This window comes from Castor canadensis, chromosome 2 (assembly GCF_047511655.1).
Source record: "Castor canadensis chromosome 2, mCasCan1.hap1v2, whole genome shotgun sequence".
Lineage (NCBI taxonomy): Eukaryota > Metazoa > Chordata > Mammalia > Rodentia > Castoridae > Castor > Castor canadensis.
Window position 1 is genome coordinate 105,383,807 of NC_133387.1, and position 16,183 is coordinate 105,399,989.

The following is a 16,183-nucleotide window of genomic DNA, read 5'->3' on the forward strand; positions in this document are numbered from 1 at the left end:
ACTCGACCAAAGATATGCCCTCCCTCCAGGGTGTTCTAGGATGCTGGCCTTGGGCAGCTCCAGCATACCCTCCAACTCTGGCATTCCATCTCCACCTATCCACATATTGACATTTGTTCAATTAAATAGGACAACTGTCTGCCCTGTGAACTGCCTTGTGCTCCTCGAGCTCATGGTCCGGATGCCTCTTCTGAAGTTCACTATGGTGCACTATTCTGTGAGCTTCCTGACATGTGGTTTAGTCTCTAAGCACAAGAACTCCTTGCGAGCAGGCTGGTGTGCCTGCTCCCGATATTGCCCAGAAGGCCTACGGTAGATATCACGTGGTTCATTTTTCTTATTTGGTCTTCAGGTCTTCAGGTAGGAAGAGATATGCTCTCCAATACAGAGAGCATTCTATCCTGAGGTGAACAAGGGCAAATGGCTACAAATGAGGGTTTCTATACACCAATTATTCAGCCTTCACTGTTACATACAGGAAATGCTGCCGCAGTACCTCTCCCGTATTCCCCTGCTCACCAGGGCACTTTTTCCTGACATCTGTTAGTCCTACACCTTCTCCTTCAAGGTCACCCCACTTTCCTTGCAAAGCCTCTTGTCTTTTTCAGTGAAGAGGTCTCTGTCCATCAATGGTACCTAAGATGGGCTCCTCCACTGACATGGTGATGCACAAGCCAACTCCCTACCACTCTGGAAGAGTTCAATCTGGAACAGTGCATCTCTGTGAGTGGGACTGCTTTACTATTGACCTTTTAAAGTTGGCTTACAGTATTTTTAAACTCCAGAAATATGACGTCTGTGTCATGCCCAGAGCTTTGAGCATAGGAGAGAGCAGCGGAGAGCACTGGCTCTGTCAGAGACTTCCCTGGGTGCCTCACCTTTTTCCCTTCAGTGTCTCCACAGTAGAACTGCTCGGCTTTGGTCTTGCCCATCACCACAGGGTCAGCAGCCTCCAGGTGGGAAGGGTTTGCCACCAGGGACAGAGTGATGTTCCTGTCAGTCACACGGTTGATCCTGCGGTGATACATACCCAGGTGGTACTTCATGTCTCCGGAGCCCTGATGGTGCAAATAATGAATGTGACACTGGCTGGGAGACACCGGCTCGCTCTCCATGACAGCCCTTTAGATGGAATTTTTACTTCAGTATCCCACTGTGGGAAGATGGAGCAGTCTTTTCCCAAGATCATCCCACCCAGGCACAAGGAGACAGGGTCGTCAAGCAGAGGGATGTCCTTGCCCCTAGCAGGAGGAATGAGGTTAGCCAAGTCCAGTGAGAAAGGCAGACTGAAGTGGAAGAGCCATGCCTCTGCTGAAACGCTCTGAGGAAGCAGTGTGCCAGGAGGTCTTGTGTGGGCTCAGGCGACCATGCTGATATGTCTCCATCTGGGCCTCACCTCATCAGCTGCCTCCAGCTTTGAATCAAACTGACAGAAAATCTGTTCTAGCTCCTTCCTGATGACATTCGCGAGCACATTCAACCGTCCCCTGGGAGGACACAAGGCAGTGTGAGCAGATCCCCAAGACATGGCACCTCCTTAGTTTGCAGCCCAAGAATAACTATGACCCAGAATCAATGCAGTCACCAAGTGGGTGGGAGAGGGGAAGCGCATCAGATGGCAACTTTCCTCTAAGAGAGACCCAAAAAGGGGGCTTCTTTATTTATTAATTTTTGGGACAAGGTCTTACTATGTAGCTGAGCCTAGGGCTGGCCTTGAACTCCATGGTCCTCCTGCCTCAGCCTCTGTAGTGCTGGGATTATGGGTGTGTCCCCAGCTGGGGTTTGATTTTTATAAAATTCAGTATAAAGCTAAACACCAGTCTGAACCACATGTGGCCTTGGCTGTGAGAGTGACTCTGTAGTCATCCTGGCATACGGATATAAGAATCCAGGAAAACAAGACACCCTCACACCCCTAGTGAGCCCTCAGCACTCTGGCCCTACAAGAGGAAGCAGCAGCTGCTCACAGAGTGCCTTGCCCCTCCCTGACCCCGCCATGCTTCAGTCCCATGGGGGCTGGCACAGGTCACCGAACCCCCTCCCCCACACCCCCACTCCACTTCAGGACAATGGGGCCTGGCACAGGTCACTGAACCCCTCCTCTCAATGCACCATGGGACCTTGCACAGGTCACTGAAACTGCCCCTCCCGCCCCCAGCACCAAGAGGCCTGGCACAAGTCACTGAGGAGTCCTGTGTCTACTTCCCCTCCCCTCAGTTCTCAGCATCACGGGGCCTGGCATGGGTCACTGAACCCCTATCCCCTGCACCACGGGGCCTCCTGGCAGCACCTGTGCGGCATCCCCATGATCACGTAATCCACTCCATTCTCACTCGACTTGTCGATGATGGTCTTGAGGGCAGGAATCAGCACCTCGCAGCCTTCCAGACCAAAGCGCTTCTCAGAGGACCACTTCCGCTGCAGGAAGTCCTCAAACCTGGACAGGGAACCAAGGACCTTAAAGAGCATGTCCCAGGGACAGTCCCAACATCACATTTTCCTAAATGACAAGAGGGTATTTCAAAGGCCTATTTTCCCTGCCTGGCTATCTTTTTGTATTTACATAGCTGTGGCCAACCCCATGCCCGTCCACCCTGGCAGACAGGCCACACACAGGCCCATAGCCACGATGAGCCACAGGAGCCTATGCTCCATAGCCCCAACCAGACTATACCTGGTGGACCGCACGAGCCTGGCCAGCAGGGTCCGCTTCTCCTCGTTGGTGAACTGCATGATCCCAGGGGTCTCAAACTTCTGCCGGATCCACTGGCACTGCTCCAAGTCATTAATGAACATGAACTCTACTCCAATGTGCTGACAGTAGGCCATCTGTCCCCCACAACACAAGAAGACACACAGGTCAATGATGAATGTGAACTGCACCCCAATGTGCTGGCAAAAGGCCATCTGTTTCTGCTCCCCTTACCCCCCCAGGCAAGGGCATGTCTAACTGGGCCTGGTTAAATGAATACTGCCAGCTGACCATTTAGCCAGAAGGCTAGGGAGACTGAGAAAGCAGAGGGTGCGTGGGTGCCAGGCCAAGACCCTCACTGGCCATGGAGTGCTTCCTAAGACCTGGTTACTGCACACAGAGCTCTCCCAGGCCTTCCAGGGTTCAAGCCAATGAACACCCAGTCTACTTCTTTATCTTCATGACAGGTATCAGTCATAGGATATCGGGTGCCTCCCTAGGAAAGTCAGGTTGTCCTCACTGTCAGATTGTGCCCACATTCTCAATTAAACATTTAGACTTAAATTTTTTTTTTTTTTTTGGTGGTACTGGGTTGGGTCTTAAACCTAAGGCTTTGCACCCACTTGAGCCACACTCCCAGTCCTTTTGTTTTAGTTTATTTTTTCAGATAGGGTCTTGTACTTTTGCCCAGGCAGGCCTGACACCCCATTCCTCCACCTCCTAAGTAGCTGGGATTACAGATGTTTGCCACACCTGGATTAACTTTTATTTTGTAATAACTGACTCCTCTGGGAAACTTCAGGTCTGAAGAAGCATATAATAGCTTTCATGACAAGAGACAGGTCTGGAACAGACCACACACACCCCAAACCACATCCATTTGCCATAGTGTAGGACAGGAGACAGCAGCCAGCTCTGTACTGGGGGAGTCCAGGGGATAGCAGGGCTCTCAGGGAGAGGAGATTAGGAAGAGAAGAGAAAGAGTCCATAAATTAGAAGAGCTCCAGGAGCTCTTGGAAATCCATCTTGGGGCTGCCCAAGTGCAGTGCTTCTGCAGAGTCCCAGGGCCCTGGATGAACCTTTGACTTTTTCCATCTTTGACAGTGCTTGGAGGTCCAGAACACAGGTGTGTAACCAAACCCTGGGCAGCATTGTAGTAGCAAAGAAAACAGACCCTGATGCGGCCAACAGAGACTTTACACACATCCTGCCCCCCACCATCTTCAAATAGTCCTGGAGGCCCAGCGGCTCCCTTCCATGGTTCCATTTGGTTTTCACAACAGACAAGGAAGTTGGCATAGGCAATTAAAGTGCTTGCCAGATTGGCGGTCAGGTGCCTGTTCTGTGCACAGTGGAGGTGAGCACACTATGCCTGAACATACAAGTGAGGCTACCCACAATACTCTAGTCTTCCTGTCAAAAGAAGGAAATGTTGCTGGGAAAGACTCTGGTATTTAAGGTGTTTAGACTAATCCCAAACCATATTTCCTAATGACCTAAGATGGTAAGACGGGAACCTCTAAATTGGATTAGCCCCTGTCCCTAATCTCAGGGCTGTCATCAGTCCACGTTATGTCTCTCTTTATGAGACATGTGGGGACCCAACCTGCTGCCCAGGAGAACAGAGTATACCTCTGTAGAAACTAGCCCCAGAGGTGATTAACGATCAGCTCACAGAGGCCCCGTCTCCCAAGGTCCATGTGAGGCCTGCACGAACTGTACACCCAGCAAGTGGCTCCCTACCCCACTCCTCATCATCCCTGTCACAGCCTGCCTGGAGGGGTGCTGGGAGGACAGACTCTTCCCTTGGTCACTACTTTGTCCACCCTCACATAGGAGGCAGAGCCATGCTGGAGGCACTGCTGAAGACTGCTTTCTCCCTTTAAGCCCAATGGCTATCATCTCCATTACACCTCTAAGTTTCACTGTTTCTGAGTTAAATGGTAAAACACTACAGAAATCAGTTTCTCCAGTATTATCAGCATTACTTTAAGTCATCAACGTGGCAGTGTGCTTGGAAAGCTGGACAGTAGATCATAGTTTTTTGGTTTCCCCCCACACCCATCCCAGTCCTTGGCTCCTTGCCCTAGAGAAAAGGGCAGCAAGTTTTGGGAGGCAACTCTTAGGTTTCATTCTCTAACGTGACAATTCTTAACACTTCCTCTGACTTAAGAACTGCAAGATGACCACTGTATGTGACCTGTGACCAACAGCTTAACTCTGACTGATTATGCCAAAACCTAACACACACATAGCTAGGCCTTCTGGGGTCCAGGCCCAACTGCTCCAGACAGAAAGAGCCTAACACCAGGGCTCTGGCATCAGCTGTGCAGAAAGGGAGGCAGCCCCAGAACATGTGTGGGCTGTCGGTTTCACACTACAAAATCAGGGCTATTTGGGACTCAGGATTCAGTGTGAGCAACCTGCCAATTCTGTTCCATGGGAAGGAAGAAACTGATGGCCCTTGGGAGGAAAAGAGGACAGTGCAGTTTGTGACCCCAGGGCACCTTTCCAATCTGAGAACGTGCTTAGGGAGGAGCTGTTGGGCTCCTCTCTGAGAATCCTGGGACATGAAGGGGGTTCTAGGTAGACAGTTTCCACCTGACTACTGTCCTAACAGGGCATGAAAGACACTGGGGAATGGGGCAGAGCACACAGGAGCCAAGCCACTAGAAGGGGACTGGTTTCTAGGGTCTAGATCTCCATCAATGGGTCCAGGCCACAGGAAAACTTCCAGATCAGCAATAGCTAATAGAAACATAATATGAGTCACATACAATTCAATAATAAGCTTAGTAAGTCAAGTTTTCCTAACAGAAACAGATGAGATGGATTTCCCTATTTGTTTTTTAATTTTTATTTTTGAGTTATCATACATTAATAACACGAGGGGATTTAATTGTGCTAATTCCATTTCCTTGTTTATTTGACCCAATACAGCCAACACTTGAAGAGTGATGTGGGCATTTCACACATTTCAGGTGCTTGATAGCTACAGGGGGCTTACGGGTCCTGTGGGGTGACAGTATGCAGGACATGGGATGCACAGCTGACCCTCTCTGACTAATCCTCCCTACTCCCCCCTACTGACCACCCCCTCATAATGCTGGCACTCACATGCAGTTCCCACACCTTTCCCTCCCACAAGTCCAGAAGTACGGGAGACAGGAGGAAGGCAGATCCAAGCTGAAATGCTAATGAGGTTGTAAATGCTTGTCACAAGCCACACAAAGTGCCAGTGACACTCAGGTCTTCAGCACCACTCTTGTGGCCAACTATGGAACCAATGGCAGAAGAGTAACTCACCAGAGCAGAGGTAAATCAATGGGGTTGTGGGAGGATGCTGATGTAGGGGACCAGAGCACTCCCAGGGAGCCCTGCTTGCCAGTATGGATCAACCTGGGCTTGTTAAGAACATCAGGGGCCACTGATGGCTCTGAATGCCATGGACAGCCGTAAGTAAGACCAACAGCTAACATCAGATGCCTTGGAATGGGTGCTGCAGTCACCTCACAGAGAAAAAGGACCAATGAATGACACGCCCAGAAGGAAGAACAGGACCCAGGCAGCCTGGCACCAAAGCCAGATTCTCAGCCACTGTGTCTAACACATGTGAAGGAGTGCCCTGGCAGGCTGAGTGATAATGAAGTCCAGAGAGGAGGAAAAGAACAAAGCAGAGGGATGGATGAGCAGCATGGGGGAGAGGAGAGAGTAAGTGCTGCCCTGTAGTGCAGTTGAGGCATGTGCCCAGGGAGCCTCACATAGCTGAAACAAACTCCAATAGGGATGTCAAAACAGAGACTACTTTTCCTCTATGTCTAATTTTAAAATACATAGGTTTCTATTTATAAAATACCAAAAAAAAAAGTTGTCTTTCCTTTACATTTAAAAATACAGGACTGAGAAACAAACAAGCTTTCATCTCAAAGGCTATCTCGACAGTGTAGGTTTGGAGCAAGTCCATTAGACTTCTCTAGAAATCACGTCCCGGTCTTACCTCTAGACGCCGGATGATCTCCCGCAAAGGAAGCGCAGATTCAGGGCCCCCAATGAAGGTGGTGGTGGGCAAGTGGAAGACCTTGTCAAGGTCGGACTCGTCCAGTCCATAGAACCCTGCAGGCAGGCGATGGAGGGCGGGCACAGCCAGTGGGAGCCACAATTTGCAGGAAGGGGAAGCAAGGAATGCCCCAGGGAGCAAAAAAGAGAAGAACAAAATCATATGAAAACAAGTAGTACTTACAGCCAGAAACAGAAACTTCAGCGTAAATGGGAGCTGAGACTACTTTAGGGTGACACAGGCAAACCAGAACAAAAACTGCTGTGCATGTGTTAGTCCAGTGCACCAATTACTTAGAATTTAGACTCAAATTTATTTCAAGTTCCCCAAAATAAATAAAAACCAATTTTGGAGGTAGGAAGAGAGGGCCATGAGAAGGTATTTTGTAAGTCAATCAAAAAGCAAATAGAATTAAAAGAAGAGAATTAGAGTAGGACGTGAGGAACTGATAGAGAAGAGCAGATCATACGTGGTCAGTTAACAGTCATACGTGTGTGTGTGTGTGTGTGTGTGTGTGTGTGTGTGTGTAGCGATGACAAAGGCGAGGGACTCAGCCGTGAGGGTGAAGCCTCACCAGGACCCAGTGGTCTGGGGAGGACCGCCCGGCAGCTTTAGGCTCAGTCAGGCTGCTTTCTCTGGAACTGCCAAACGGCACATTCTGAACACACTGAGCAGACAGTCCTCATCACTGCATCATCTCTAACCCCTCATTCCGGCAATCATCAGTGATAGTCACTCATGCCCCATGTCCTCGCTGTAGGAAGAGGCCTGCATCACCTCAAGATTTTTATTAAAGGAGAAAACTGTCAAGTGGCCCCACAGGCCCTACTTCCAGTTTGCACCTGTTCTGAAGCCATCTGTCAACTCAGGCAGGCAAAGTGTAAGAGTTGCTAGCACTTCACTACCTTCTCAGACTCTTAGGGGACCTGTCAACAGCACTCTGCAGAGTCACTGACATCTGGACTACACTAGGTGAAACACGCTCATGGTTTCCTGCTCATGGTTTCCTGCCCGAGGTAAGTGTAAGAAAGACACACTGTGAGACAGCATCAGGCATGGCATAATGCAGTAGTTTGCAAACAAAGATGTGGACTTGCATCTCTGGGGAGATCATCAGCAAGCATGCTTCTAGTCTCTAAGCATAATATGGGTCTGGCTAGCCCATGCCAACCAAGGGTGACCTAGGAATCTCCCCATGTGACTCTTATTCAAGCCACGTCTGGGAAATACATCTGCTATACAGTGCTTTAGGACATTTTTAAATCTTAAAAGCAAACTATGTTTTTCAAGCCCTTTTTAATTTATAAAACAAAACCAAATTTGACTTATTATTACCCTGGGGATGGGGACAGCAGAAGTAGCTGACTTACGTGTACCCATTTGCTTCTAGTGCTCTATCAACAATGAGGGTTGGCAGAGTGGCCCAAGTGGTACATTGCCAGCCTACCAAGCACGAGGCCCCAAGTTCAAACCCCAGTACCATCAAAAGACAACAAAAAAAACCCCAGCAGTCCTTAGGCCTAGTTGAAGCACACAGCTCTCTCTTCATTTATAGCCCAGCTTGCAGGCAAGAGAATCACGGGGTTTGTGGAAGAATAACAAAATCACTGAGAAACTTTCCCTAGCTGGTGAAAACACTCCGGCCAGGGGCAGATCAGGGGAGCAGAGTATCAAAGTGGTGCGCAATTTTGCTGTGAAAAATTTGGACTGAGGTTAAGGAGTCAAGTATATGCCACAGAGGAGAACTGTGCTGCTACATCTTCTCAGGCAGAAGAGGCAGTCAAGTAGGCCTCAGCATGTGATGGTGCTTCCCATCTAAAACCCTGAGCTCAGGTCCCTGGCTAACACTACTGAGGCTCAGAACTGCTGGCCCCATTCCTAGCTCTTCAGGGATGTGATGTTTGCTTTGGGAAGGTGGTGGAGACATACTTATGTCTATTCCCCTAAGTGCAACTAAAATCTAGATGTTAAATGCAGAACAAACAAAAAAGATAATCCCCATGAAGGTGGAAAGAAAGAAAAACTGCAAGGGAGGACCCTGGGTTTCCTTCTGCTCCAATATCCTAGACCTGAAGCAGAAGAGCCACAGCTTAGGAATTCTGGGAGGTGCAGATTACAAACATGCCACAAGAGCTGCTCTCTCTTCAAAGGATCAGGAGGGTGGCAGTGTAGCGAGACAGAAAACGTTTAGACAGTTACTGCTTATGTCAGCCAAAACCCACAAATGCAATGCAGCCCACTGCTTTTCACCAGGATGCTATACATGCACCCATCTACCCACACATGGAGGTTTTTTGGAACAAGGTAGTGCCCTCCTCCTGCCCACCAGAGTAGTGTTTGGAGTAAGCTTGTTATAACCAAAGATTTAAATAAGATCCTGATGTTCACAACACCCAAAATGTCATTATTAAAAAACAAAACAAATCACTCAAGCTGGGTGTGGTGGTGCAGGCCTCTAATCACAGCACTTGGGAGTCTGAGGCAGGAGGATTTTGAATTCGAGGCCAGTCTGGGCTACATAGTAAGATCATGTCACAAAAAACCCCAAAATTCCAAAAACAACAACGAACAAAGAAAGCACTCAAAAACCATTACTTATCAATAGATATAGAATTTTTAAATGTGGACATAAAAATCCGTAGGACAGGAAATAAAAGCAAGGAAATGAAAAGAACCACGACATCTCAAGCTGAGTAACAATTGACCATCAAACGGAAGGCAACATACTGAAAACACAGAAGATTTTTTTTTGTTTTTTGGCAGCACTGACGTTTGAACTCAGGGCAGGAGCTCTTACTGCTTGAGCCACTCCTTTAGCAGAATCACCTAAGATTTTAATGGAGCCATGGTAAAATTATTTCCGTGAGCAATTATAAATTACAGAAAATACTACCAAATCTCAGGAAAAACTGAAGACAGAGGGACCAAATGGAAATTAAAAACAAAAACTCACTAGATGGGCTTAGTGGCAGAATGGAGGGTAAAGAACCAGTGAATTTGAAGATTTAAGAACAGAAAGCAGCCAACTGGAGGGAAAAAGAAAACAAAATGAACGGAGCCTTGGGGACACGACACCATAAAAAATTCCACATGAATGTGGATCAAATTCCAGAAGCAAAAGAAAAAGAGGTGCTAAAAAGGTACTTAGAAAATGATGGCTGAACACTTCCCAGACACAACGAAAGACTGAGTGAATCCACAGAGTAAGTTCAAAAACATCCATGCCAACCTGTATCATAAACTTCTGAAAATTAAAACAGGAAAATGTTGAAAGCGGCCATGGTTAACAGATATCTTACCCACGGGGGGAACAAAAAAGATTCTCGTGACGGGACTTCCCATAGCAAACAGTGGACTTTTCATTAGCTGGGGAAGGGGATCTATCCGACAGAGCTCTATGTCCCAAATACTGTGTAGGAATGAAGGGGATCCAGTCTCAAAAAAGGAAACTGAGAACCTGCCATAGCAGACCTGCTCTAAAAGAATGCACAGAAAATTCTTTAGACAGAAGGGAAAAAAGACAAAAGACTTCAGTGGGCCTGGGAGTTGCTCAAGTGGCAAAGTGCCCGCTTAGTAAGTACAAGGCCCTGAGTTCAAACCCCAGCACCAAAAAAAAAAAAGAAAAAGAACACAAAAAGGAAAAATGGAAGTGAATACAACAGATGCTCTTTGGGTCTGCTAAATTGTGTTTGGTGATTAAAGCAGACATAACACTGTCTGCTATAGTTCTAAAGGCATGGAGAGAAAATATTTAAGACAATTCTATTATAGAGGGAAATGGAGAGATAAAATAGGAGGCAAAGCTTCTACGCTTAACTTGAACTGGTAAAAATGATGACACTGGTAGACAGATATATAATACCTAGAACTAAAAAAGCTATGCAGAGAGATATACTCAAAAACATTACCTATAAAAGAAGTGGAAATTTAAAACATGGGTATAAAAATACATAGGACAGGAAATAAAAGGAAAGAAATAAGAAACAGAACAAACAGAAAGCAAATAATAAAATGACAATTTATACTTTAAGATATCAAGTTACATTAAATATAAATTATCTAAATACAGTAAATTAAAACACAAAACCCCACCAAAAAACAGGACCCAACTATATGCTTTTGTGTAAGAATCTCACCTAAATATGATATGGAAAAGCAGAAAATGCCAAGGGTGGGAAAATATATAGACATTCATGAAATGAAAGCAGGGAGGGCTGGAGGAGTGGCTCAAGAGGTAGAACGCCTGCCTAGCAAGTACTAGTACTTCAAATCCCAGTACTGCCAAAAACAAAAACAAAAACAAAAAAATTGGGGGGGTGGGGAGAAGCACTAGAGGGAGAGCCCATGCTTAGCAAGTGTGAGGCCCTGAATTCAGCCCTCAAGTTCAACCCAACTTGGTCAATGATAGTGAGTGAATAAATTTAAACTAGACATAATAAAAAGCTGGGCATATTACTATCAGAAAAAAGGAGATTTCAGAGTAGTAAGAAGATCAATTTGCTGAAAAGACATAGCAATCCTACATGTGCATGTACCAAGTTAGAGAGTTACAAAATCCATCATAGGACTGACCATGTCTGCAGTCAAAGAATTCAATGCCCGTCTCTCTAGACAGAAAACTGGTACAGATACAAGAGAGCTCAACAACCATCAAACGACAAAAATCTAACTGGCACCAACACGTGAACCTAAGTATCATTGCCTTGAAATCTGATAAATACTCAGCCCTATATGGTGCTTTTCAAGTGGCCATAGGACATATGCCAGAATAGATGACATACTGAGCCATTAAAACAAAACAAAACACACACTCAACAAATCTCATAAAACTGAAAGCACACATTCTTCAACCACAATGAAATCAATCTACACATCATCCATAGAAAGGTAAGAGCAAATTCTCCAAACACTTGGATACTATACAACACCTTTCTAAAGAACCACAGGGTTAATCAAGGGTAGAAAAAATACAGTGAACTTAGGGAAAATACAACATATTAAAGTTTGTGGGGTAGCTAAAGCTGTACTGAGAGGGAAATGTATAGCAGCCAGTACACACATCAAAAGAGAAGAAATCTTTAATCAACAATCTAAGCTCTTATCTATCTCCCAAGGACGAGAAGAGGGAAAAAGCAAACAGAGAAAACCAATAAGCAGAAGTAAGGAACTAACAAAGAGCAGACCCAATGAAATGAAAAAGAGCAAACAAGTAAGAAAACTCAGTGGAACAAAGAGCCAGTAACACTGACAAGCCCACTGCAAGACTGACAAACACTAACATAGAGAATGAAGCCTTTCAGGTATAAAAAGATAAAAAGGGCACTATGAACAACTCTGTTGACAATGGACAACTTAGATGAAAGGAACCATTTGAACACAAACTACCATTACCAACCCAGTAGGAAATAGGTAATTTCAGCAGCCCTATGGCTAACTAAGGAAGTCTAAGTCATAAATAAAAAATTCCTGAAGACCAAGTGCAGTAGCTCACGGTTCCAGGCCAGTTAGGGCAAAAAGTTCACAAGACCCCATCTCAACCTATGGCTGGGTGTGGTGGCGCATACCAGCTACATGGCAAACGTAAGTAGGAGGATCATGGTCCAGGACAGTCTGGGCATAAATGTGAGGCCCTATTTGTAAAATACGTAAAGCAAAAAGGGCTGGAATGTGGCTCAACTGGTAGAGCGCCTGCCCAGCAGCTGCTCTGAGTTCAAACCCCAGTACCACCAAAAAAAAAAAGAAAAAAAAAAATTTCCTGAATTTTACTGGAAAATTCTACAAAATATTTAAAGAATTAACACCAATTCAATAAAATCTTTTACAGAAACCAAGAGGAATTTCAACTTTCCCTAAATGAGTCTGTAAGTTTAACACAATTCCTATCAAAATACAAGAAAAATTTTATGTAGACATAGACACATATCCTAAAATTTATATGAAAGAGAAAGGCCCAAAAATAGCCAAAACAACTGTGGAAATGGAAAATAAGGCTCAGTAGATACAGTAATTAAGACATGTGAAAGGACAGACACTTGACTCACAGAAAATAGAAAACTCCAAGTGGATCCACACAAACAAGTCTTTTTTTTTTTTTTAACTTTTTTTTTCTTTTATTATTCATATGTGCATACAAGGCTTGGGTCATTTCTCCCCCCTGCCCCCACCCCCTCCCTTACCACCCACTCCGCCCCCTCCCTCTGCCCCCCACCCCCTCAATACCCAGCAGATACTATTTTGCCCTTATTTCTAATTTTGTTGTAGAGAGAGTATAAGCAATAATAGGAAGAAACAAGGGTTATTGCTGGTTGAGATAAGGATAGCTATACAGGGCATTGACTCACATTGATTTCCTGTGCGTGGGTGTTACCTTCTAGGTTAATTCTTTTTGATCTCACCTTTTCTCTAGTACCTGTTCCCCTTTTCCTATTGGCCTCAGTTGCTTTAAGGTATCTACTTTAGTTTCTCTGCGTTAAGGGCAACAAATGCTAGCTAGTTTTTTAGGTGTCTTACCTATCCTCGCCCCTCCCTTGCCACACAAACAAGTCTTAATGACTTTGACAAAGGCGTAAAAGCGATTCAACCAAGGACAATCTTTTTAGCTAATGATGCAGGGCAATTACGGCTTCTCTAGCAAAAATAAAAAATAAACAAAGTGTGATCTAAATTTTCTCTCACACAGAAGTGAACTCAAAATGGATGATGACTTAAATGTGTAAGAACAACAATAAAACTTCAGAAAATATGTAGGAGAAAATCTTGGGATCTAAGTCCAAGGAGTTAAGACTTGACGATAAAAGCATAAGACCTTGACAACATGGCTTCTCCTCTGGAATAAAATTGTGATGTTTAACAGACATCCTTGCAGTTTAAGATGACACTTTTAAAATAAAATTCTCTTCCTAATGATGACTTGCGCCCTGCCACTCTATGGGACAATCAGCAGAACCTGTAGGATCTCATTCGGAATTGACATTCTCTATTGTAATTTTGTTTGTTTATTTTTAAATTTTCTTTTTTTGTTTTCACTGGAAAGGAAAAGATGCTCAGTTTTAAACGTTAAAAGTGTACAAGTTTTTTTGTTACAATAAAACTGTGTTAAAAAAAAAAAAAGAAAAGAAAGCGTAAGAACTAAGAGGAAAACTGCTAGGCTAGATGTCATCAAAATTAAACATTTCTGCTCTGTCAAAGACCCTATTAGCCAGCCAAAGAATGGAAACAGCCCAGAGGTGCCTCATCAGGCAAACGCTTAAGACAACTGCAGGACATCACACCTCACAATGCTACTCATCAACAAAAAGGAACGAACCAGTGGTACAACATACCAACAGCCTGCATACATTTCTAGAAAACTAAGCTGACTAAAAAAAGCCAATCCTTAAAGGATCCATTTGCAGAACACTCCTGAAATGATGCCATTACAGAAGTGGAGAACATGACAGTGGTTGCCAGGATAAGCATGATAGTGGTGGAGGGAGGGGATCCTGGTGAGCTGTGCTGCAGCTTCACAGGCCTGCATCACTGGGCACATTGGCTAAAGGATGTGAGGGCACTCTGCTTCTTACAACTGCATATGAATCTATAATTGCTTAAAATACAAACTTTAAATAGCAGACTCTCACAGATACTATGAGGAAGACAGAGGAAGAAGTGTCTTAAGAGATGCCTGGAGGGGAAGAAACTGGCAGGCAAGGGGCCAGGGGAGATGGCAGGCAAGCATACCAGCACCTCCATTCTGGATTCCTCAAGAGGGTTCTTCTCAGAACTGAGGGTCACGAAGGGCTCCCAGAAAGCTCTTAAGCCCAGCAAGCAGAATCTGAAAGAATCCAGAGTCGAGCCAATGCCACAGCGCAGAGTGCAGGGCCAGGACAAGTCACCATGCAACTGATGTGTGGCTCTGGCAGACAATGAAGGCAAATGACGCTGGAAGATGCAAGTGTGCAGCAAAGCTGTGGTGAAGCAACATGGAAATAGATGAAAAAGCGTGCTTCACAACAGAAATGGACAGGAATGAAATGACCCCAGCCGTGAGCTCTACATGTTGGTTAGTAAGTAAATGAAGGGAAAACATACTTCAAAAGAGTCATCAAACTTTCAAAACACTTGAGAAGTCACATCAACTTTCCTCAAAACGCATGCTTGGAAAAGTTGCACATCCTATTTAAATGAAGTCCTCAAGGCTGGAAAGGTGAAAAGCTTGTTATTTTCATACCTCCTACTGTTAGCATTCGAAGTCGTTCCTTGAAAACTGCAAGATCTGACAGGCAGAGTGGGGTAGCATGGACAAGCGCAGGAGGAAAAAGACAGGTGAGAGTTAGTTTTAAACCCAAACACCAAAACCCTACACCATCACCAAAGTAAACAGGTAGCAGACACTGTTACAGGGACACACACTGAGGAGACAATGAGGGTAGGTCATGAGGTCAGGGGTAAACATGGGACCTGTCCATAGAACAGCTGGAATAACATGAATCAGAAGGTGGGAAGCCATCAGGCAGGGTCGTCTGGTCTCCTCCTAGCTTTCTAACTTCCTGAAGCAGTCGACAATGCTCTAGACAAATGAGATGAGAAGCTGAGGAAAAGGAAGCAAAGAGACCTAATTTGTAAGAACTGGGTCAGGCAGCAGTCTGGACTGTAAGCCACAAGAGTCTAAAGGAGCCTAATGAACAGACAAGAGGGTCCTGGGCCTTCCTTCACAAGGTGGCAAAACGGGAACAGAAGAGTTGGATAGCTGACAACACCCTAAGAACCCTAGCTATACACAGCTGAGCACAGCTGTACATTTTCCTTTCTTTCCTGGCCACTAGTGAAGATCAAAGGTATCTATCTGGATACCCAAAATTTCCTTTCCTCACCTGCTGCCTGGATGTGTGGGCCTGGGGGATGGGATGAGGAAGGCAAGTAGTAACAGGGGAGCCAGAGGGGCTGAACACTCAGAGCCATGGCCAGTGTCCCTGTAGATGCTCCCTACCCTGGCATGCAGAGAAAGGCCAGCAAGCCTTCCTTTCAATCTTACGGTGGTTCAAACTCTTGTTGAGATCCAACAAGCAGGCAGGCTCCCCAGGCAAAGCTCTCCTTCCTTCCTCTAGAGGACAACAGCACTGGACCTCGGTTTACTCTTAAGATGACGGGATACCTAAGTTCTGCACAAAAGAGATTGTATGCTGTATAAGGTAAGAATGAAGAGTTTTAACTTTCTCTCCTGTCAAGACAGAACACCAGCCAGGCACCGGTGGCTTACACCTGCAATCCTAGCTACTCACGAGACAGATCAGGAGACTTGAGGTTCAAAGCAAGCCCCAGCAAATAGTTCTTAAGACCCAATCTCGAAAAAACCCATCACAAAAAAGGGCTGGTGGAGTTCAAACCCCAGTACCACAGGAAAAAAAAAAAAAAAAAAACAAGACAGGAGACCTTGCCAGGCAGCCATGAGTGCT

The 16,183-nt window shown here is 45.5% G+C and overlaps 1 protein-coding gene across 4 annotated transcripts in view; it reads right to left on the reverse strand.

The window, feature by feature from the left end:
- Ogdh (oxoglutarate dehydrogenase) overlaps positions 1-16,183 on the reverse strand; it is a 73,046-nt gene that overhangs the window by 22,706 nt on the left and 34,157 nt on the right. For 2 of the 4 annotated variants that reach the window (XM_020163980.2, XM_074065432.1), the window contains exons 5-10: positions 14,959-15,003; positions 6,690-6,805; positions 2,675-2,829; positions 2,291-2,437; positions 1,397-1,487; positions 879-1,058 (exon numbers count right to left, since the gene is read on the reverse strand). In XM_020163980.2, coding sequence (XP_020019569.1) covers positions 879-1,058; positions 1,397-1,487; positions 2,291-2,437; positions 2,675-2,829; positions 6,690-6,805; positions 14,959-15,003 — 734 coding nt within the window. The remainder of the gene's footprint in view (positions 1-878; positions 1,059-1,396; positions 1,488-2,290; positions 2,438-2,674; positions 2,830-6,689; positions 6,806-14,958; positions 15,004-16,183) is intronic. The other 2 variants (XM_020163981.2, XM_074065433.1) reach the window with 1 other exon arrangement.